This window comes from Diospyros lotus, chromosome 13, assembly GCF_014633365.1.
Source record: "Diospyros lotus cultivar Yz01 chromosome 13, ASM1463336v1, whole genome shotgun sequence".
Lineage (NCBI taxonomy): Eukaryota > Viridiplantae > Streptophyta > Magnoliopsida > Ericales > Ebenaceae > Diospyros > Diospyros lotus.
In genome coordinates, this window is record NC_068350.1 from 6,935,098 (window position 1) to 6,959,863 (window position 24,766).

At 38.8% G+C, this 24,766-nt stretch overlaps 1 protein-coding gene across 2 annotated transcripts; it reads left to right on the forward strand.

The window, feature by feature from the left end:
- The first annotated feature begins 3,408 nt into the window (after positions 1–3,408).
- LOC127789033 (DEAD-box ATP-dependent RNA helicase 57) lies at positions 3,409–24,168 on the forward strand. 2 transcript variants are annotated; one of them, XM_052317781.1, is made up of 13 exons: positions 3,409–3,640; positions 3,961–4,081; positions 4,178–4,296; positions 4,697–4,788; positions 5,055–5,172; positions 5,347–5,427; positions 5,505–5,737; positions 6,593–6,787; positions 6,976–7,066; positions 20,860–20,982; positions 22,421–22,571; positions 23,101–23,852; positions 23,997–24,168. In XM_052317781.1, the coding sequence occupies exons 1-12, from the start codon at positions 3,560–3,562 to the stop codon at positions 23,307–23,309; spliced, it is 1,614 nt and encodes a 537-aa protein (XP_052173741.1). In that variant the 5' UTR covers positions 3,409–3,559; the 3' UTR covers positions 23,310–23,852; positions 23,997–24,168. The 2 variants fall into 2 exon arrangements, with proteins under 2 accessions (XP_052173741.1, XP_052173742.1); XM_052317782.1 differs by having other exon boundaries at positions 5,076–5,172; positions 23,997–24,156.
- Positions 24,169–24,766: the final 598 nt, after the last annotated feature.

Consider the following 24,766-nt stretch of genomic DNA (forward strand, 5'->3'; position numbering starts at 1 on the left):
TTCCCTTACTTTAATTTGGCACATTGCCTTATTGGTTGAACTATTATTCATTTGTTTTAATTTAAATTAAATCTGAGGTTTCTATAATTTTATTCGTTGTGAGCCTAAGGGGGTTTGTACCGCCCCCATTCCTTTCGGAATGATGCTGAACCCAGTTGGGGAACTAGGTTCCTAGTCGTGCGGGTTTACTTATAGTTTTTCTCAGATTTATTTATGGTTCGGTTAGAGCTATTGAGCAGTGGGGCAGGGGTCGGTTGTTGGTGACGTTGGGGTAGACTATGGTACGACCCTGATGTGGACCGTCGGGTGGACACCCCTAGTCACTGGCCGTTGACCGGTGCCGGGCACTACTGACTAGCTCTACCGGTATGTGATTTACTGCATGATTAGATATCTTGTATTACTGTTCATGATTTGATATGCACATGGGTACGGGATGCATGCTGGGATATTCATTTATTGAGTATGCTTGGACACGAACATTCTAGTTTGGTTAGGTTGCATCCACCGCGAGCATATGCATGGTGTGTGGTTTACTATGTGGGCGGAGCATGGCCTGATGCCTGGATGTATGGGCGCCTTGTATCACGTTGATGCTCATTACGCCATTGCATTTCTATGTGCATTGCATGGATACTAGTAGTATTTAGTTCTCGGACGGGAGTACCGTTCCGAGGCAGCCTATGGCTCGGTTGTCGGGAGTACCGACGGATACAGGTGACGGGAGTACCGGCCTGGGACAGCGCGCGCAGGTTTGTGGAGACATTTGTTGCCTTTCAGGGCAGCGGCAGGTTGGTATGGGACTTGGGTGCCAAGTGTCTTATGTGGGCCCCAAGGACCGGTATGTGCTTTTATTTTGTTATGCTGTTGAGCTGTTGTGTTGTAGCGTCTCATGGTTTGTGTGTACCTGGGGGTTTATTCTGGGGTGAGATTTCTGGTTTTGTGTAGCCTTCAGCCTTTTCTTCTTTATGCTTGCTGAGTCTCTCGACTCACTTTGCTTTCCATCATTCCAGGTAGTGCCAGCGTAGGTCCGAGCAAGGGAGTCAGCTTTTGCGGCAGAGTCGGTGTGGTGTACAGGCAGTCTCGTCAATCCCTATCCACTCTGATGTCTAAGTAGAATTTACTCTATTATTTCGTACTGTGCCGGGTGTTTTCTCGAGTCTTGTGTATGTCGGCACAGGAGTTTGTATTCTTTTACTTATGTTGTGACCGCTGTGTTAGCGGGGTACCCATAGTGCATGCATGTCTTGACCTTTGCTTCCGCTGTTCTTATTTTTTGTGTATGCATGCCGGGGTGGTCTTTGTCTGGTGTCTCATTCTTTTCTCCTTCCGTAGGCGCTCCCGTTCGGGTAGTCCGGGCGACTGGGATATCCGGGTGGGGGTGCTTACATTGTCTCTTCATATACCAGTATATTTACACATTCTCCAAATACTATTCAACCATAAAAAAACCATTTACGTGTTTCAAGAATTACACGTTTTTCACAAATCTAGACTTAATTAATGACCTATAAAAATTATATTTTGGATAATCAAAAAAAATTTAAAAATATAATAAAATATCAAAATAGTAATTAGAAATGGGCGGGAAAAAGTTTGATGGCTGTTTTGTTATAATATATATAGATGTTATATTATGTGTTATGATATAAGAAAAATTACAAATTCACCCCAAATTTATTTTTCATTTCATTTGGGTAATTCTTTAATTACAATTACTCCTTTAGATATTGAATTAATATTCATTAAGATTCAAAATTAATAACTCTAAGTTACTTGATAAGTACGTTTTTACCCAGCATCGTCACAAGATCTTTGTTTCATCCCGAAATTACTTCAAGGTTGTTCATTACATAAAACCAAAGACCCCTTAGGGTTATGTTGACTTTTCAGAAGTCCTTTTACGATTATTCGATTTTTCAAGCTGAATTTTTAGTTGTACTGAAAACTGTCTCAATTTTAATTTATTTCAGTGTCATAAATCTCGTCTTAAAAAGCTTGTCAATATCTTACCGTTTTCCTTAGATATTTACGTTGCGGGATACTCTCTTCCATTGACTCAGTTCTTTAAAATTATTAAACTGTCTTCTAGATAGTTGAACTTGACTTTTTTAACATCACTAAATATGTGATATTTTGATATATTATTTATTTTGACTTGGGTTGGGGTATTACAATAGTAGTCATTGATAGTTGTTGGGTGGGGGAGACATAAAGTGTTGAGTAATTTTTACCTTCCAACTTTGTTGAGCAATTTAAAACTCAACAAATATTTGACTAGTGATAAGACATATAAAGAACAACGTTAGAGTAGATTTTATGGAGATATCTCTCTAATTTTGGACTTGGTGAGCAATTTGTACTCGCATTTGAGATGGCTTAATGGACAATATAATGAGATAGCCTAAGGGCTAAAGATCAACCATATCATACTTAAGTTTTATTTTTATTAAGTTAGATTGACTTTGATCTACCTTATAGTTAGGTTAATTATGACTTTAAAATTATAGATTTAAGCATCATTCCATCAAGTATAAGTTCATATTAAGTTAAAATCAATCAAATTTGTGAGCACTCCATAATTAATAATTAAAATTTTTGTGACTAAATCAATTAAGATTAAGATCAATGCCCCACTTGTTACCATTGCATTAGGTTTTGTTTTGATTCATATGTTATGTTTATTGCTTCGTGTTGTAAAAATAATATTGATAAAATAATATTTAATAATTAAGTGTTATACTGTGTTTATTAATGATGGAATTTACCAAAGAGTTATTATTAAATATGGACTTTAAAATTTGATTTAAGTGTCCACAACATATATGTTTTTCAAGATTAAATTCAGAATTTGTTTTAATTAATTTTAATTAATATTTGAATCTCAATTATGGCTAATATAAATGTCCTTAAGACTAAGATTAATGGAATTAAAATGTCATTGAAGATATTAAGATGATATTTATCATAATAATTAACATAACTTTAAATCTAAAAATAAAATAATTGATTTAACCATTTTTATAGTAATATGGTCAATTTAAGTGCTGCTCGATGTATATGGATTTATTTGACACTTTCCCAATAATATAATGTCAAATTTTAGGATCAAATTATTCAGAATTATTAAAATTATTGTTATTGCATGATCTCTCGTCATTCGTATTATCGATTTCTGCAGATGAAGTAAATCGTAGATAGAGACTTTGCCTCACAACATAGAGTAAGGGATCAAATCTATGAGCTATTAGTGCGAATCCCAAGTTATCGTGGTCCAACCTGGAAGACAAATTATCCAGAATTTCTTGTTAAGGCAGTTAAAGTGATATTGATCCATATTTGTAGGGGCACTACTGCAATTAAAAGAGAGTTTGATTTTTACGATAAACCCTAGCCACGACGATTTGGCCTTCTAAGCTCTAAACCCTGGATTCTCGTATTGGCTCTGTAATAGTTGCATATCAAGCTACGACGAGAACGAAGGAATTTGACAGGGAAGCGACTAGAATGTGGAACTAAGGGGCAGCAATTGGGACATCTGCGAAGCTGCATCCTGATTATGGATAAAGGAACCTCTTTTCTGTTTTCAGGCATCACTTTCGACAGGAAGAAGTTCGCAAGCGACTTCGCCAGGTTTAAGGTAAACCATTTGTTCTTAAATCATCCGGTTGGTTGTCGAGGAAGCCGAGAACAAAGTAATTAGTGTACCGGGGATGCTGAATTCATTTAAGGCGTTCTTTTGTTAGAGTTGATCAGTCAAAGGCTATACGCCAACTCTGGAACTAGGATTTATGGAGGAAAATGGTTGGATTGAAGCTAAAGTTGTGTATTGTATTTATTCAGTTTTAATTTAATTTTTATTTCCCCTGGCAATCATGGTTCCAAACATGGCAATAATGTTCCAATACTGTCAGATAAAGCACTATTCTGAAAATTTTGTCTTGCATCTTTTCGTTGCAGGAGAAAAGAGAAAACGACGAACTACAAAATGATAAGGTGAGCATGGTTGATAGTAAAGGAACTGAAATGGAGGAGACAATGATGCATAGCAAGAAGAGAAAGAGGAAGGTAGAGGCTTCAGGTAAAATTGGTTACGATTTTTTATATGAGAGGTTCAGTGTTCAACTTGGTACAGGAAATCACTTTTGGTTTGTGCCATTTGTGTTCTGTGGCTTAGAACCAATTGATGGATTCAGTGTGTTCAAAACTGCAAAATCTGAAGTTATAACTGAAGAGAATGACCAGATGAAGAATGAGGCCTCTCGAGGAAAGAAGGAACTTTACAGGCAAATGGAGGTTCTCTCTTTCACTCCTTCTAGATATTACTGCCTCTAGATGTGGGTAATGCACGTGCATTTGTAATATCCACCCATGTGATTGTTACTACAGTGGGTTATGCTGTTTGCATATATCACACAAGAGGTGGTTTCTTGAATTAATTTCTAGTTGAGAGTTTTTATCAGAACACTGATACTCAATAGCTAGTTAACATAAAATAGAGTTTTTGCTATCTGATAATAGTTGATACATACATGTTGTAAAAATCAATTTCTTTAACTAGGAGTGATAGGGATTTTTTGCTTTTATGCTAAAAATGATGACCAAGTACTGATTTTAATGATTGTTGTTATTACTAATGTTTGCTATTTGACTTCAATCTTTTGTTTGGACTTCTTTTTTGTTTTAATGAGTTCAGCGGGATGCACTTTTCCGCAAGAAGTATAACATCCATGTTTCTGGGAATAATATCCCATCTCCTCTTCAGAACTTTGCAGAGTTAAATTCAAGGTACTTAATTTTTTCCTGTAACTCTTAAGTATGTAAACATTGTGGTTTGATATTAAATAACTGATTTCCTTGGTCCTTTCTTTGTCAGCTTGTAATATTCTTATTCTTTGGCCTGAGGCCAGCTATTTTTTCTAAGGAAGACAGCTTCTTTTTCCTCTCATTTTTTGCTTGTTATCAATTTTAGTATTTTGCTGTTTCATTGTTGTGCTTACATTTAGTATCTCTCTCTCTCTCTCAGTCTGAAGCTATACTTTTTTGATGCAAAGAAAGACTTTGGTCTTAAACAGGTTTGGATGCAAGCGATATTTATTACGCAATTTTGGAGAACTTGGATTTAAAGAGCCAACACCAATTCAAAGGCAGGCTATTCCAGTCCTTCTATCTGTATGGCCTTCCAAGCAATCTAACTTTATATATTTTCGTTGAGTTATATTATAGAACTGTGTGAAATGTGTAAGCATTGTCTTTGCAAGGATGTCTGTGAAAGTTACACATTTGATCTTTCTGCCTATTTGATTGCCACTTCTTTCTCAAATAACTGTTTTGTAATTTTGCAAGGGACGGGAATGCTTTGCATGTGCTCCAACTGGGTCTGGAAAAACCTTGGCTTTTGTTTGTCCAATCCTTATGAAACTTAAGGTATTACTAAAACTTTCGTGCAATGCTTGATGGGTTGATTGTTGAATGTCTCTAATGAAAATTCTTCTTCTAATCAGCATGCTTCAAAAGATGGTGTCCGAGCTGTGATCCTTTGTCCTACACGAGAGTTAGCTGCCCAGACAGCAAGAGAGTGCAAGAAGATGGCTGCAGGAAAGAAATTTTATATCAAGTTAATGACTAAGCAGCTTGTTAAGAGTGCTGATTTTTCAAAACTACCTTGTGATATACTCATATCAACACCATTTCGTGTACAGTTCGCTATCCAAAAAAGAAAGCTTGATCTAAGCAGGTACTTGCTTGTGGAGTTCTCTAATCTTGGTAGTTGACTTTACTATCTTAAGATGCAGGGACTATAGTATATTCATTTTCAACAAAAGGCCCAAAAGCAGAACGTCGTTAGCGTCCATCAAAACAAAAGTTTATCCTTTGGTTATTTCAGCTGTTTACTGAGAATTGACTGATTGTAACTTGTATTTCATTATTCATATCATTTGCATTTCACTAAGTGGCCACTGCCTGGAATGCTGAGTTGTATACAGAATGATGCAAGCAACTTATGGATTTTGTTTAATGATTGTTTCTATAAGAATGAATTGAAGGTAAATGCTAATTTTTTTGAGTTATTCAGGTTAAAAAAAAAAAAGAGTCCATGTTTTTTTTGGAAAAAAATGAGTTTTGGAATGACTTCATCATAAAATTTTGAAAGGAGGATGTTACAGGAAGTCAAACACAGACCTTGAGCAGTCATGGACTTCTTAACCTAAGAACTGACAGTTATTACTCATTTCCCATCTACTTGGACAGTTGGACTTATAAACTTAGCTTATAGCAGTTTATGCCTTAACTCACCGGTTTTCACTTCAAAGAAATGGAAACAAATTTATATTTTAGCAATTGAGATGAAATTTTTGTACCATTGAGGTCCTCATGGAACAAAATTCGTACCGTGTACCATTTATCCCAAGAGTGGTTAGAAGAGGTAGCAGAATGTTGTTCCTAGTCATATGAAATCTGGATGGGGCTAAAAAGGGAAATAGAGGGATGAATTTTTCTTGCTTCCAGTAAAGTGTGCCCCTACCATTTCTATTTCTGGTTGATGAGTTAGGGTTACCAAGATTGTGCACTTTTGTTCTGTTTTCTGCAGGGTTGAATACCTTGTCCTAGATGAATCCGATAAACTGTTTGAGCTAGGCTTGGTGGAGCAGGTTGATTCAGTGGTCAAAGCATGCTCTAATCCTTCGATATTACGATCACTGTTTAGTGCTACTTTGCCTGATACAGTTGAAGAGCTTGCACGCACGATAATGCATGATGCAGTTCGCATCATTATTGGCAGGAAGTATGTGCTAAAAATAGCTTAATACAAAAGTTGATGCAGTTGATTTTTTTATATATTTTTTTAATGGCTTTGGGGTTGGAAACCTATGCCCTGCACTGGTGACTAGAAAAGTCCCGAGAATCTGGTCTAGGTTTTTGTTATTGTTTGATTTTTAAAGTTGATAGTTGGTCACTTGAAACAATTAACAGGAATTCTGCTTCTGAATCAATAAAGCAAAAGTTAGTTTTTGTTGGAAGTGAAGAGGGGAAGCTCCTTGGTCTTCGCCAAAGCTTTGCTGAGGTATGCCGCTGGTATTTTTCCATTTTTTAGTTGTATAATCTTGTGAATATAAATATCTGCAAATTACACATTTATTAGGCAGTTAAACATAATAAAAGGGCTTATGGCTCTCTGTATGTGATGCCAGTTTTGTAGCTCCAATGCAATCATATGACGTGCCTCATGGTCTGTGGTCATGTGTTAGCTCCAATTCATGAAACATGAAAAGTAGAACAATGATCCATCACATAATCATAGTCATTTCACTATTTCTTTAAGAGATTTCTATTATTTTGGTTTGCCTATGATATTTGGAAGACTTTCTGTTTGTCCATTGAGAGCCTGCTGGGTAATGGCATTGTTACATTTGGCTGTGCGCTTTTTTGATAAATAAATAAGTATATAGAAAGAATGGCCTTAAAGGGCAAACACTGTGTGCAAGAATTAGCTGGAAACTGAGTGTTTCTACTAGATTTAACAAATAGATAGTCAATTGGATTATTGGACAAGCAAAAAGGTTTTTCCATTTTCAACAACAGAAACAAAGTGAAAATAATGGAGCCATTAGACAAACTGAAATATCGTCATCTTTGAAAGCTCTTTTACTTTTTTCCCCTCACCAAATGCACTGCCAAACAAATACAGAAATAGTAATCCAAATGGATCTCTTGTTGCCTGGCAGGTAACTCCTTCCAGAGCATGATAGACTAGTCATTGAGGTTGATACAATCTGCTTGACTAACTAACAGCTAACTAACTCTCTAACTAAACAACTAACTATTGTTATTTAGTAAATTTTCTGTTACCCAAAATGGAGAACATAAGACCTGGCACATCATACACTTATGTCTTGTGGTTAGTTTAGAGTAATGTTCTGATGAGCTCTAGTGCATAAAGTGTGAATCCAACTTGCTTATACTTTCTTAGGTTATGGCTCCAAGGGTCTCTGGCATGGAAAGAAGGGACCTTAAAAGGAGCACTCATTTTCCACATTGATTTCTATGGAAATAGATGAACCTGTATCATTAGAATGCACCATAGAAAAGGAAAATTATGTTAACCTCTTTTTCATCTAACATGTATCGTTTTACACTATATATAATGACAACATAAAACTTCCTTACTATATATGAAAGGTCTAATTTATCCTTATGTTAGGAATCTGTTGACTTACATAGTTGAAAAAAGGGCAAATTGTTTTTTCTTTTTATGAAGTGGTCTTGTTTTGCAATTTATACATGAGAGAAAATGTGATAGATGCTGTAACATCCCGTTCGAGCGATAGGAAGGACCGGAACAACTTATCCTGATAGGCCTACACGAACTTCCCAGGGGGTCACCCATCCCTGGATTACCCCAGGTTAAGCACGCTTAACTTGGGAGTTCTTTGTCAACATTCAACCCAAAAGGTATCCAGCTGGTGTTGTTTCCTTTCTTACACTATCCTCGATATATTCTAACTTCTCTGGGCCATCGGGGTATTACAGATGCTGTTAAATGTTTGCTATCATGTTGGGCTCCACACCCATTTGTCCACTTCTTAACCTTGGAGCAAGTTGAATAAAACTGATGTAATTTCCTAGTTCTGAAAGTTTCTTCTCAAACCCAAAGGCCACACTATACAAGGTTTTAAAGAGAAGCATTCAGCCAAAACTACAACTTTATTACCTTTGGTTGTATCCTATTATTACATGGGTTAAGACTTAAGAACTGACTTTTGTGCAGTCACTACCAGCTTTGCACAAGAGGGTTGGAGGGAGATGTATTTAGCTATGGTATGAAAAACTATTGTTTGGTTTCAAAACAAAAAAAAAAACTCAGGAGGATGTGCTTGGGTGACTCTGTTCCAAAATCTACTTTAGGAAATTTGTTGTAAAATAGCCAAATTTTAAGAAATGAGAAAATGGTTGGTTTTTCTAGATTCAAAAATCATCATCATAAATAAAGGCATTTCAAAGTTTCTATAATTTATAGTTTAAAAAGTAGGAAAAGCTATAAAATGTTAGAATGCGATTTTGACAAGGAGAAATTCTCTCGCAATTCAATGAGAATTGTGCTGGAATTGATGAATTGAGAGGGAAGAAAGAATAGAAAGACAAAGAGAGAGAGAGAGAAATTGAGAGGGAGAGAGAGATCGAGAGACTTGAGAGGGAATAAAATCAACTGTATTTCCATTGAATGCCTCTAAGGGTCGCGAAGGTTGGTTTATATACCAAGCCTTGGTGCCACCATTTGGATTTTAATCAACAATATTCTATAACTACCTTCCATTCCCATTAGAGGCATTCCTTCTGCTAGAAACATTACTTGTCCTCAAGTAGGTCAAGGTAGCCTTGTTGCCTTGGGAAATTGCTTTAAGAGATCTAGAAGGTACTCCCAAGTGTTGTTTTCTAGGTGGAGATTGGACCAACGCACTAACACCTCTGTGATGGGCATCCTCTGCTTGTAGACGACCCTTTTGCCTACTATGGTCATAGGTTCTGCCTCCTGTTGAGTAAACTGAACGGTTGGGGGTAGAGTAGAGTGTCAAGTCCCTAGAGTTGGGTCTAGACAATTATGGAATTCTGGACATAATAGAATAGAAAGAGAGAGAGAAAGACAAGATAGAGAGAGAGAGATAAAAAAATTATTCTGTTATTCAATCCCTCTTCTCCTATCACCTTTGGTTACATATATAGTCATCTCCTTAACTAACTGTTATAATAACTGACTATTACAACAATACATAACTGAATATTACAACAACTACCATCTAACTAACTGTTACAAATATAATTGACTAATAAATATAATTATTACAACTGTAATTTATTAATATTTCCTTCCTATCCCTGAGATTGTGACAATTTCCCCCTTCTCCAAACAATTTTAGAGGAGACCCACAACCCTAGGGAATTTCTTTAACAGGTATGGCATATTTTCCCAAGTGGTGTGCTCCAGTTGGAGGTGGGACCATTGTACCAAGACTAGAGTTATGGACAATGAACCTTGGTAGATGACCCTCTTCTCCACAATTGCTTGAGGTTCAATCAACTTTTCGTTTCTTCTGCTACAGGTGGCAGATTCTGGCTTGCATTAACCAGGGGTTCCTTAGCTTGCTTGAGCAATGAAACATGAAACATAGGGTGAGAATTCACTCCCTCTGGAAGTTGTAACCTGTAAGCAACTTTACTCACCTTGACCACTATAGAGTAAGGCCCAAAATACTTAGGACTCAGTTTAGAAGCTGGAATAGATGTATAAGGTTGCTATAAAAATCATCTAACCTTAAGATGAACTTTGTCCCCTGCATTGAACGACCTGTCACTTCTTTTCCTGTCAGCTACTTGCTTCATACGATTTTGGGCAATGGCTAATTCCTTCTTGAGAATGGTCAACATTTGCTGTCTCTACTCTTTACTGCAAGCACTGTCCTATTGCAACCATAGTTGGATTTGGACCCAAGATAGTATGCAAAAGGGGGGGTTTGTAACCAGACGTAGCCTCAAATGGACTCCTCTTAAGAACATTGTGGTAACTAGAATTATACCACCATTGTGCTAGGGCCAACTACTTGTTCCAGCTTCTAGGTTTAGTGAAACACATGCAATGCAAGTATGCCTCCACACACTAATTAATCCTCTCCGTTTGGCCGTCTGTCTGTGGGTGATATGTAGTAGACATATGCAAGCCACCCCCAATTTCTTGAATAATTCTTGCCAAAAAAACACTTGAATTTTTTTTATCTTGGTTAGACACAATAGACTTAGGTATTCCATGGATTTTAGCCACATAATCTAATAATACTCGTGCCACCTCCTAAGCTATAAATGGGTGTGTCAAGTTGATAAAATGGCCAAATTTGGTCAGATGGTCCACTATCACCAAGATAACATCCTTACCTTCTGATCTTGGTAATCCCTCCATGAAATCCATAGAAATACCATCCCATGCCTGCTCACGGCCAAGGGCTGCAGCAACCCCGAGGTAAGACACTTGCTTCTGTTTGCACCGCTGACATATGGCACATGACAACACCAATTGCACCACATCCTTCTTTTGCCCAGGCCCAAAAAACAGCTGTTTCACCTTTTGATAAGTCACCCGCACTCTAGAATGACCTCCCAAAGGTGAGTAGTGGTGTGCTTTCAAGATCTTTTCTTTCAAGGACTGGTCATCCCCTACCACTAATCTTCCTTTATATCAAACCAAACCATTAGCAAGTGTATAACCCAAAGGATTCCCAGGTTGGACCGACAATTGTGTCACCTTCTCCTTTATCCAAGTTGTGTGCTCATAACTTGCCACTAACTCCTTGATCCATTATGGAATTGCAACTGAAATAGATTGGCAATTTCCCCTTTCTTCCCTTCTTGATAAGGCATCAACAACCACATTTTCCTTTCCCCTCTGGTAATGGATTGTGTAATCTAACCCCTTTAGTTTAGACATGCCCTTCCTTTACAACTACGTGTGCAGTCTTTGCTGTGACAAAAATTGGAGACTTTCACAGTCCATTTTGATTACAAGCAAACCTCTCTCCAAATAGTGGCGCCACTTATCCACTACTCTCAAAACAACCAATAATTCTTTGTCATACACGCTTAATCCCAAGTGTTTTTGGGGTAAAGCTTGGCTGATAAATGCTAATGGCTTTCCCTCCTGCATAAGGACAACCCCTATCCTACTGTCACATGCATCAGTCTCTATTACAAAAGGCTTGGTGAAGTCTGGTAGAGCTAACACCGAAGCCTAAGTCATAGATTTCTTCAATGCCAAGAAGGCTGCCTCGGCCCTAGGGTTCCACTGAAAAGCATCCTTCTTTAGCAATTCAGTTAGGGGCCTGCTAATTAGTCCATAATGCTGAATGAATTTCTGGTAATACCCAGTTAGCCCCAAAAATTCCCTTAGCTCTTTCACCATCATGGGTCTTGGCCATTCTACCATTGTTGCCACCTTCCTCGGATTAGTCCTCACCCCATTCCCTGAAATTATGTGTCCCAAATACTCAACTTCTTTCTTAGCAAAAGTACATTTAGAAAACTTGACATACATTTGATGAGATTTAAGGACCTCAAAAGTGGTACAAAGGTGAGATAGGTGATGTTCAAAATTAGGGCTATAAATGAGAATGCCATTAAAAAAAAAAAAGAGGATGAACTTCCTCAAGTAGGGCTAGAAAATTTGGATCATTAATGCTTGGAAAGTAGTCGGAGCATTGGTTAATCCAAAAGGCATGACAACAAACTCATATAGCCCTTGGTGGGTTCTAAAGGCCGTCTTAGGGATATCAGATGGCTTCATACGAATTTGATGGTAACCGGACCTAAGATCCAGCTTAGAGAAAATTTTAGCATCAAACAGTTCATCAAGTAGGTCTTTGTCATGACCCAAGAATCTATAGAGGGCAATATAGTAATAGGTTAATAATAGTTATTAGAAGATATTTTAGATATTTTAGCAAGTGGTTAGAAGCACATGGGAGCATGTGCTAGGCTGTTAGAAGGCAAATAGGCCTATAAAAGGTTACTGTAATGGTTTGTTTCCTTATCCAGAATTAATGAATTGAATACTATTTTCTCTCTAATATTCCACTCTTTCTCTCTCGTTCTTCTTCCTCTTTCTTCTATTATTCTATTTCTCCCTCTCTCTCTTAATATCTCTCTCTCCTTCTATTGATTTCCCCCCTCCTTCAATTTGATTCTCTTCCCCATTTCCCCTTTTAACCTATCACGAACCCTAGGTTCGTGACAATTGGTATCAGAGCAGTCAATCCTTGGTTGTAGGTTTGATTTCAGTGGACGAGACCGATGAAATAAATTTCAGTGATTGAGCTCCAGATCGAGGAGGCCTCAAGGCGACTACTGTGAGGTGAGCGATTGTTGGTGATTGAGGCAGCGGGGCTTGAGACGATCCAAGTGGTCCAGTGAATCCAACGGAATCGGAAGTCCTAAAGTTGGTTGATCGCGATTGGTGAAGGAGTCCGTCAAATGCGTTCTCGGAAACTCGGGCCTGTCGTTTGCGCATCGTCTGGCGAATTCAAGTAACAATGTCGGTGGGGAGTCAAGTTGCTTAAGGCAAGGACGAGACTCACTTCAGAGGCGACTTTGAAGGATGGTAGTGGAGCCAACATCGGCCATCCAGGCAAGCTTAGGGAGTGACAACAGCGGTGCAGGTTGGTCGGATGACTGGAGTGGGTGACTAGAGGGTGACGTGAACGGCCAGGAGGTCGCGATTTGGACTTGGGAGTGTTGCGATGCAATGGGTTGGACTCGGGGGTGTCTCGATATAGCGAGTGTTGCGATTTGGACTCGGGAGTGGGTGTAGCTATTGAACTAACAGTGAGTTCTGGTGATTTTGGAATTAGAGGCGGTTGCAAGTGGGCTGGGAGCCTTGGACGGTGATTGGGTTGAGAAGAACCGCCATTAATTTCTAGGGCGACTAGGCTAATTTGATTCGACAGTGCCTTCGGTGAGCAAGGAAGGCTGTCGATTAAGAATTAGCTGCAAGTGGAGAAGCCGAGCAAAGTAGTTTTGGCTGGGAATTGAAGACGACACAAGCCAGGAGAGTGCCGACGGTGATACTGGTTCTTGGTGGCTCTGAAGGTGGCAGAATAGGTCTTGGATCTCGGCTAAGAATCCCAGCAATTTCAGTAACTGATTCCAGCAAGCTCGTAGCAGCTGGAAGTGTAGTTTTGAAGGCATTCCTAAGCCGATGAACCTCATCCATTGAGTGACGGAAGCGTGACAGAGCAGCGGAAATGTGGTGAACCTTGTTGAAGAACCGAGCAGTGGATTTTTCGTGTTTGAGATTTAAGTCGGAAGGAAACAAGGTTGATCGGAAATTGACAGCAAGCAGTTCAGGCTGTCTAGGGTGCATTCACATCGATTATTGGCTGTGATCTCTATTCAGAATTCGAAGGAGACTCCTAGAGCAGTTCGGTGATTCTCAATTGCTGTGATTTCGATTGTAATTCTCGGCTAACAGTTAAGATGGTGTAGAGGACTCTTGAAGGCCAATCAAGTCACTGTAAGTGTGCAAATTTTTCTGCTGTTACAATAAACTTGGTCTTGAAGCATAACAGTGGCTGCAATTGCCACTCATTGGATCAATTTTAGAGGTGATTGGGTGAGGCAATTACAGAAGGAAATCAGGATGGAAAGAGCTGTTGTTTCTTGGCCTATTGCTTTTCCAGCCAGTGAGATTTCGACCAGGAGGAGTAGTGCACGAAGGAGTCCAATGGAATCTCAGTTGCAGCAGAAGAATTCTCCCTTTTCAGTTGGAATGGAGCATCAATGGCAGCCAAAGAAGGCTGCATTTTCAGTGGAGTGTCCTACTCATGAAGCTAGGGAAGGCAGTGCATACATGAAGCAGAATGCTTCATTTTCAGTAGGAATGGAGCATCAATGGCAGCAAAGAAGGCTGCATTTTCAGTTGGCAGCAACAAGGAACAGAAGAAAGGGATCAGCCAATTGGACAAAGGAACCAGCAGTGGGTTTGATGAAAAGTGCAAGGAATTTGGCCTTATGTTCCGCGAGAAGTTGCAGGAGTTTGCGATGATACTAATTAAGAAGTATCATTACAACTTTCCAATAGAATATTTTGATGATTATCATGGAAGTTTTAACAAGGAGGACTTCCTTGGAGTAGAGCAGCCGAAGGAGGAGACAAGAGTATGAACGACCGATTCATTGCCTACTCTAGACTTTGGGTATTAAAAGAAGCATTGTGACGGCGGCAACAGTGACCAGAAAGATGGCTGCAATATTGAGAGTAAATTTGGTGGTGAAAAGCATAATCTCAAGGAAAATTATAATGAACAGATTGATAGGGCAGCCAATGCAGAGGGATCATCTGATATTGCTGAAAAAGAAGTCCAAATAGAGGGGAATTGCAGACAACAAAAGGGAAAAGAAGTTGTTGAATTACTTGCAGGGAATCAAGAGATCATAACTGAAACTTCAGTCATCATTAAGGATGTTCCAGGTGATAATCGAGGAGATCCAAACCAAGAAATGATTGGGGTAGTCAATCAGAAAACAGTACTGATGGGAGCCAACAAGAAATTGGGAGACTTGGACATGAATTTGGCCACAGCTGCTTTGCAACCAGCCCTGCAACAACAATTGAAGGCTGAAGGACTGCAAGTTTCAGTTGTTGCCTGTGATCAGAAGTAGCTAAATTCAATGAAGGCCCCAGATGATGATATATTGACTGGATTTGGCATCATATTGGATCCTCAATCTATGGGTACAAGCTATCTTAATTTGGTAGCTATCACCAACCCATGGAAAATGGTATGTCGCTCCTTGGAGGAAGATGCAGCTTTGATTGCACTGATTATCATTTTTGTTTCAGCTGAGGAGTATCCAAGAACACACAAGAAGCGGCCTAGAAAGGGAATGATAAAAGAAAGAACAACCAAGCTAGAAAGAGTTGGTATTGGTTGAGGAGCAATGGCTAAATTGTTGTAAGTTCTTGGGGACAAGAACTCTCTCAAGGAGGGAGGAATTGTCATGACCTAAGAATCTATAGAGGGCAATATAGTAATAGGTTAATAATAGTTGTTAGAAGATATTTTAGCAAATGGTTAGAAGCACATGGGAGCATGTGCTAGGCTGTTAGAAGGCAAATAGGCCTATAAAAGGTTACTGTAATGGTTTGTTTCCTTATCCAGAATTAATGAATTGAATACTATTTTCTCTTCTAATATTCCACTCTTTCTCTCTCGTTCTTCTTCCTCTATCTTCTATTTCTCCCTCTCTCTCTTAATATCTCTCTCTCCTTCTATTGATTTCCCCCCTCCTTTAATCTGATTCTCTTCCCCATTTCCCCTTTTAACCTATCACGAACCCTAGGTTCGTGACAGTCCTCTATTAAGGGTATTGGAAATTTGTTTTTGATAGTGTTAGAATTGAGTTGCCTGTAATTTATGCAAAATCTCCATGTTCCATCTTTCTTTTTGACAAGGAGGACTGGAGATGCATAGGGGCTTTGGCTAGGTTGAATTATGGAGGTGCTTAGCATGGATTTAACTTGCTTTTTGAAACAAGACTTTGAAAATAATCCAATAGCTTGCTTGAATTAAATCTCAGAGTAGCAGAAAATATATATACAAACTGCTGCTATATCACTTTCCTAGAAAGTAGGAAAGGATTTGGTACTCTACTCCTAAAAAATAGAGATGACTATCTCCTAAAACTTAGGAGATAAAGAAGATGTAAAATACAAAAGATTATAACAATTATCTACTACTAACAAACATAAATTTAAATAATCTAAATATAATCTTGGTTTCCAGCAGATATTATCAGCTTCTAGAGTCCTTCTCCACTTATACTTCTAACATAAATTGATCTCATCCAACACTTTTCAATCTCTGATTTCTGAATAGGAGAATATCTATAGGCTCTAATGTTAACATGGGTTGAATTTGGCTTAAGATGAATGGAATGTTTTAGGGGTTGTTGGGGTGGCAAAAAGTTTGGTTCATCAAACAAGTCATTAAATTCTATCAAAAGTAAGTGCAAGTCTTCTGAAAATTGTGCCTTATTTGAGAGCTAGGACTCAATAGATGTAGCTGTAGGTTGCTACTGCTCCTTCAAACAGTCATCCTCTTCTATTCCCACAGCTTGTATGGAATACAATTGTGCTAATCCAATCTACTCCGAGGACAATGTCACGTCCCCCCAATTCAAGAACTCTGAGATCTGCCATGCACTCTTGCTCCTGCATCACTCACTTGAATCCCATACATTTGTAATGACTATACATTCTGCTCCCATTCGCTATTGTCACTGATAGGGGAGTGGTTGCTATTAATGGACACTTAAGGCTGGTAGCAGTTACTTCACTGAGGAAGTTGTGGGTGCTCCCACTATCAATCAACACCATCAACCTCTTTTTCCCCACATGACCCTTCACCTTAATGATCTGCCCCATAGGACTCCCTTTTAAAGTGTGGAAGGATATTTCCCCTCCTTATAGAAAGAAAAAGAAGATATTTCCTCTCCTTCCTCCCCTTGCAACTTCTCTTGGATGACATCTTCTTCTACCACCACTTCTTCTTCTTCCTTCTCCTCATTTGACCCTTCCATATTCATCAATTGTCTCTTACATTGGTGCCTGGGGTTGTACTTGTCCCCACACTTGTAGCAAAACCCTAATTGTCTCCTTTGTTTCATAAGAGGGTTCTTAGTGCCATTGTTACTGTATGGTACCTTGGTTGCTACTTGATTAGACCCCATAAGCATGGGCCGATGATTCCCTCCTGCTGATTGTCCAGCCATCACACTTGACCAACATGGGACCTCATGTCTATGACAATTCTTGTAACCGTGCTTTTTCAGCCACCTGCCTCACAAATGTGGGCATCATCATCTTCATCATTGAACGCAACTCCTCCCTCAAACCACTTATAAAAGTAGACACCAAGTACTGCTCTATTAAACCCAGCTGCATAGTACATACAATTGTCCTCAATTCCTTAAATTTCGCTTGGTATTCCACCACTGATGGGTGGCCATTCAGGGGTACAAAATATATATACAAAAGAAAAGGAATATACAATTGAATATTAACAAAGCAATCAAGCAAATAAGGAAAGAGCACCTAAGGAAATCAATCACATTGATTGTGCATAATATTAGTGTGTACTAAATTAGGAAAGAAGAACAAATAGGAAAGAAATAGCCGTCTGCCAACAGGTCCCTCAAACAAGTCCCCAAATTCATCTAAGAGTAAATCAAGAGAGTCCAATTGAGTTACCTCCCAAGGAGTTTGTGTGGAGTCCATCAAATTTAGCACAAGCTTCCCATCACCTTCTATGTTTTCCTCTAATTCAATAGCATGTATGGAGAAAAGTTGGGCCACTTGTGTTCATTTGCTCTTGAACAATTTGTGTAGCCTTTTGCCTGTGATCATCTTACACGTTCTTGCCTCATCACTGCCAGCTGGGGTCATCCTCCTCCCTCCCTTCTCAAATGTCACTTCCATCTTATTAAAGTCAAAGCAAATGGGGCTGACTACCCCTAGAACCATATCACATCCCCCCAACTTTAGTAAACGTAGATCAGCCTCGAAATCTTTCCCTTGCATCTACCAACAAAACCCTACACAAGTCGATTTGCATAATACCTTATGACCGTTAGCTTCTGTGACTGATAGGGGCCGAGTCCCAGTGAGGCTGCATTTCAACTTCTTAGCTATCCCTTTATCTAGGAAGCTGTGAGTGCTTTTGCTGTTAATGAGGATCATAAAACTACTCTCTCTTGCTTTCCCTTCCACCTTGACAATCTTATTAGTGGCCACTCCCTTTAAAGCATGTAGGGAGATCTCCACCTTCTCCTCCTTCTCCTTGACTGCATTCCTTCTCTTCTTCCCCAACATCTTTTTCAGTTCCATCCAACAGCAACAATTGTCGTTTGCATTGATGGCTCGGAGTGTACTATCTCCACATCTAAAGTAGAGATTTGCCAACCTCTTCAGCTTCACCAAATTTCCCGAGAATGGTTGAGGGGGTGTTGGGAGGTCCAACCCCTTGTTGCCTTATCCCATGGTTCCTCCACTTCTACCCCACCCTAGACTACCTTGTTGTAATGGCATCACCTTGGCACCCTTTATTCACTCCCTTTTGCTTCTTAACCAATGCTTCTACAGTCAGCTCCTGTAATTTGGCACATTCAAAAGCTTGTTGAACTATCTTCGGTTGGAACATCTTGACAATGGGGCGAATTTCTTTGTCCAATCCGCTAATGAAGCTTGACATGAAGTATCCCTTCGTAAGGGTGGGATTTGAAAGCAACATAAGAGCCTTCAACTCCTCAAACCTCTGTTAATAGACTTGCACCGATCCCCCCCGCCTCAGCTTATTGAACTCCTCTACCACGTCTAGCATTCCCTTTTCACCAAACTGCTCACATAAACCATCTACAAATTCTCCCCAAGAGCACTCCTCCTTCACTCCACTCCAGCCTTGGTACCACGCCTCTCTCGCGGAATTTAGATAAGCAACTGCTAGTCTCACCTTCTGTTGCTCAGCCACATTGTATAGTTTGAACATCCTCTTGCATCGCCTCACCCACTACCTTGGGTTATGGCCATCAAATAGGGGAATCTCCATCTTAGGCATAGGCAGACCGATCTAATGCGATCCGGTTCCATTGCCTTGCCTCCTTACTCCTACATTCTCCTCCATCACCTGATGTTCCATCTCCAACTTCGTAGATCCCTCAGATCTGAAGTTTCCTCCCTGGCCATTTAAGATTTGCCCTGACCTCACCATTGGAGGAAATTCAAGTGAAATTCTTACCTGAGTTTGGCGCGAGAGCATCAATACAAATTGTTGCATCTGATCTTTGAGGGCCTGACCTTTCTCTCTCATCTAATCCTCTAGCCTCGTGGTCTGCAATTTGCTTTCCTCGCGCCGCACATTCACAACTCCTTCGATCCTCCTCTCCATTGAATTCTCCAACACCTCCATACGGTTTTGCATTTCCACCACCATCATCGTCACCTGTTGGAGCTGCGACTCCATCTGCTTTATCCTAGTTTCGTCCGCTATAGCCCCACTCCGATTGCTCAGAACCTTGCTCTGATACTAAATTGTCATAATGCAATTCTGACAAGGAGAAATTCTCTCGTAATTCAATGAGAATTGCATTGGAATTGGTGAATCGAGAGGGAAGAAAGAATAGAAAGAGAGAGGGAGAGAGAGGGAATAGAATCAACTGTGTTTCCAATGAATGCCTCTAAGGGCCGCGAATGTCGGTTTATATACCAGGCCTTGGGCCAACATTTGAATTTTAATCCACAATATTCTATAACTACCTTCCATCCCCTTATTACAATAATACCCCATATCCTTCTGCCTTAATAATCTCTTATTTACAGGCCTGTGACATAAAACAAAAGCACTGAAACCATAATCAAGCAGGTCCTTTTTCTTCTTTTTTTTTTGGGGGGGGGGGGGGGGAGGATAGTTTCAGTGTCCTTGGCCCTTGGGAACCTAATTTGCTTGTAACTTCACTTCATGTGATCCATTGCTGAATTTGTTATCATGATCTCAATCATGATTATACATGTAATTTAGAAGAATCTATGAAACAGTGGTATTGTAAAGTGAAGGGATTTTACTTGGTGAAAGAAACATTTAAATAGAATTTGCTACAAGATACTTATCAAGCAAAGAAGAAGCAAAAACTAACTCTCTTACAAGTGCGTAACAGAAAAAGTAGGTGCTCGTGGGTAAAATTTGTCTGTGGGCGCGCTTGTGTAATAATTGTCCTTATGACTTGATTTAGTTCTTCCTAGTAATTGAATTGGTTAGAAAAATTCATCTTTCTTTTATCCTGTCTTAATTTCCACATCTGAAAGATAATCACATCTTAGGTCATGGATGAACTAGCTGAAAGAATAACTCTGGAATTGTATAACATTAATGCAAAATTGCAAAGAAAAGGTATACATATTAAATGCTTGTGTCAACTGTTATTTGTTGGGTGATCACCATGACATTCTGTGCTAAGATCAATTTATCCGGTTTATGCACATCTTTTGGGTGTCCCCTGAATTTGCTTTAGGAATAAAATGTTACTTTTCCAACAAATACAAATTATGCTGTGTCTGGCTCAAGTAAAGAAGATATTCTAGAAAATGTGTGCTGAAAAGCTCCTAGAAGCTGTTTTTGGCTGCATTTTTTCAACTTGTTTGCCCTGGGATGTGCAACCTTACTTTTGGTGGCCAAGTTCATCCTTGCTGGTAATTCTGAATTTTAGAGAAAAATATATTCTTTACTGATTCTTCTTTATTTCTTTGTAAACCCATAATTTAAGCAGAGTTTGAATCCACCAGTACTTATATTTGTTCAAAAGAAGGAACGTGCAAAGGAGCTTTACAGGGAGCTAGCTTTTGATGACATCAGAGCTGATGTTATACATGCTGATCTGACCCCAGTACAGGTAATTTCACTGTAATTCTATTAAAACAAACCCCTATGGACACTTACCATATCTTTCAGGATACAGCATAATTCATTCCTCATGTACCGTAAATTACTATTTCTATGATAGTTCTCAAGAAAGTATATAGTTTTAGCAAACCACTCTGCAATTGGTGCACAGTTATAAGTTATTTGATGAGGAGGCTGCTATACAAGAAATATTAGGATGACTTTGTAACATTTAAGTCAATTTAGACTGTCTAGAGATGCATGGGCAAGTTTAGCAGTTTTTTGGTCTTATCTGGTTTTCTCGGGTTGGATTCAGGATAGCTAACATGTAGGTTGTCACACATGGGTGTTCAAAGCAACGTGGCTTGTTTATGATATGTTTTAAGAAATAATTGCCGTCAATGTTTGTAATTTTGGATTGATGCTGGCTTTTTTAACAGGCTCTGTTGATTTCTTTCAAACTGGAATTTGGATGTTACTAGAAATATATATGCTGTATATGCTTAGTTGTTGCCAAATTAATAAATCAATTCATATTATATATCTTGTAAAATATGAAATGTGGTGAACAAAGAGGACAACATGCTCAATCAAGATTTGAGTTGCCCGTAAAGGAATAGGCATTGGCTGCCTGCACCTATTATACAATAGAAGTTGCTAATAAGTACTTGTCCAAGCGGACCCAGCCTATTCCAGGCCTAAGTTTGCTTTTGCGCATGTCCACTTAAAAGAATAAATTAAAAGGCTGCATGTCCACAGAAACCAAAAGCTTTTGTATAAAATAATTTTATCACCTTGTAGAATTAAAGAAAGAAAAGAGAGATTATTTTAGTGTTTTTGGTGCCGTTCTCTTTTCAAAGTTAAAGAGTTCAAATCATGTGATGATTTATTTAACCTTATAAATTTTATATTATAAAACAATAAATTCAAATACTAAAACTTGTAGATAAAAATATTTACACAATTAAGGCCTGCGGAATTATTCTCTGTTTCAATAAATCATTGGTGGGCTAGAGCCTCCTACCCTGTCTATATTACGTGGAGAGTGTGCTTGCTACATAAAGGAGCTGTTGAAATGCACTAGACTATCGTCTTTAACCTGACTCAAGCTACTTATAAATGAGGTATAATTCCCTAAACATCTCGTCAAAGCCAGCCAAATAAAAACTGTGTTTCCTCAAAAGATAATTTCTTTAATTGTTGTGAACAAAGTAAACCATGCTTATAGTTTTACCTCTTGGTAGTGTTTCTCTTGTGCTTCCAAAAGCATGAAATACAGTGATTTGACTATGTGGTTTCCTTCTTTGTGTTTCTTGCCCATTTACTCTTTAAGTTTTGGTTTTCAGAGGTTTTGCAGAATTTCAAAATCTTCAAGTTCTTAATTTATTTCTACTTTTTTTTGGACAACTGTAAGCTGGAATCTGCTAACATGTCTTGCTTAACTACAGCGTGAAAATGCTGTTGATAACTTCAGAGCTGGCAAAACATGGGTTTTGATTGCCACTGATGTTATTGCTCGGGGTATGGATTTCAAAGGTGTCAATTGTGTGATTAACTATGATTTCCCAGATTCTGCAGCAGCATACATTCACAGGATTGGTACGTTTGATCTATAACTACTTATGACGTGGATAACTGTGGCTATGTGGTTATTACATTCTTGTTCTCCTTGACAGAGCCATGAGGATGAATAAGTATTTTTATGCTGTAGGAGTTTAATAAATGACTGGAATTTCTTGATACTGTTTATCTACAGGGTGCAAATTGTGCTCACCTAACAAAAAAAGGACAAAAAAAGAAAAGAAAAGAAAAGAAATTGCACCCTTCAAATCTTGTGGCCTGACTGTAGCCCCAGCATCTTTAAGATTTAATTCAAAGTTTTGTTCGACTTATCATGCATCCATAATGTTATTCTAAATAGTTCATGATTTTTCACTTGTGCCACACACACAACCTTGAGCATCAAAACAGTGAAAATACCTAATGCACATCCCTTTTTGGATGCTCTATAATTACTGCTACCTTCATCATTCTCTTTTTTTTTTTTTTTTTGTGGGTGTTTTTGGGCCCAGTGTTTGGGGTGTCTTTTTGGCATGCTAAAATGAAATTGGTTGATCTTTGTAAATAGGCCGATGTGGCAGGGCTGGGAGGCGTGGAGAAGCTATTACTTTGTATACAGAGGCTGATGTTCCATTCTTGAGAAATATAGCAAATGTGATGGCCGCTTCGGGCTGTGAGGTTCCAGATTGGATCATGTCCTTACCGAAACATAAGTGGAAGAAACACAGACCTCAAAGAGAATCTATTTCAACCAAACCAGAAGATGAGAAACAATAGCTACTTGTTGAAGCCAGCTTTGGGTACAAAGACAAAATTTTCATTTGGATTCGCTTGTTTCCTACTGTTCTCCATTTTGGGCACCACCTTGTAAGTTTAAGATGATAGATTGCTAGTTTTTACCTCAAACAGGGGTGGGCTGTATTCAAATTTTAGCTACAAATGTACAATAGAAATGAGTCATTTTGTTTCTGGCAACTGTATTTGGCCTGTCCTGGTACTTCCAGAAGATGCATACTGTTGGTATGGTTTCATCTGTTCTAGTTGCCTCATCTTCCTTACGAGGCATTTTCCAAACCCCATCCACACGCCTAATCTTCATCCTTGTGAGAGTTTGTTTGGAGTAAGTATCAAAAGGAGACTGTGGAACAGATCTTTCATTTTGGGAAATCCTTCAGTTCTACTCAAAATGAAGGAGACAATAATGCCACAAGGCACTTTGCAATTTGATTTTGTAATAACAGCTTGGTACATCCTATTGAAGATGAAAGCATGAAGATTGAAATGGATGTTCTTTATTGCACTCAAACTCTATTTGAATAGGTAACATCTATCCCTCGATCCCTATTTGTTCTTTGACCTCTACATGATCGTTCAATTACTATCTTGTCTTTGTCATGCCTATAATGACTAATAAAAATAAAGGGAGAAAAGGATGAGTACAAGTTACTAAGGCATGTACAACAGGTGCACAGGTGTAGAGGACGTGCAACACGAGCATGATTGTAAACAACATTGCAAAATAACATTTTCCTGTCTGCCTACCTCGAGAATGCTTGCCTGAAGCGAACACTTCGGGTTCACGTCTTGTCCCATCCCCAGATGTCGAACTTAAAACTTGATGGCATTTCATCGATATGGGTCAATCTGCCCAGCCTCGAGTCAAGGGCTTACGGATCCTAGCCTCGCTCCTAAACTAAGGTAACAAATGTGCACCCCCAATCAAGTTCCGGAAATAGTCCATGGATATCATTTTCTGAAGACTTTATGCAAATCATGTAATTTAATACATGTCAAAGTAATGCAAATGCCCATGTAATGCACCATACCCAACTAGTACCATCTCTAGATAGTTCTTACCTATTTCTTCCAATCATCCCTTGTTTGCGGGTTCCTTACAAATTCAACGTCTCCATCAGATAAAACAGGAAATACCATGTTACTCACCAACTTAGATTTTATTTACACTAAAACCCTTAAATTCTTAGGAATTACACATTAACCCTTAAATTCTTTAAAATCTCAGTTCAACTCTTAAACATTTAGAAATTACACCCTTGACTCGTTTTCTTCTAGAATTTTCAGTCATACCCAACTGTTATTAAATCAACTCTAACGTCCCAAAGTCATGCAATATTTATATGAAGACCCTTTTACTTTCACCAATTGGTGAAGGGTGATCTTTGAACTACAAGTGTCAGAAGTAGATTCCAAAATTAGTAATTAGTAGGTAGTTA

What these genes read in the sequence shown, in the direction of transcription:
- LOC127789033 (XM_052317781.1), top strand. Translation starts at nt 3,560, where the DNA reads ATGGATAAAGGAACCTCTTTTCTGTTTTCAGGCATCACTTTCGACAGG. An exon ending in TTTGCAGAGTTAAATTCAAG is followed by an intron (nt 4,789 to 5,054) that starts GTACTTAATTTT and finishes TTTGATGCAAAG; the next exon opens with AAAGACTTTGGTCTTAAACA. An exon ending in TTCGCCAAAGCTTTGCTGAG is followed by an intron (nt 7,067 to 20,859) that starts GTATGCCGCTGG and finishes TAATTTAAGCAG; the next exon opens with AGTTTGAATCCACCAGTACT.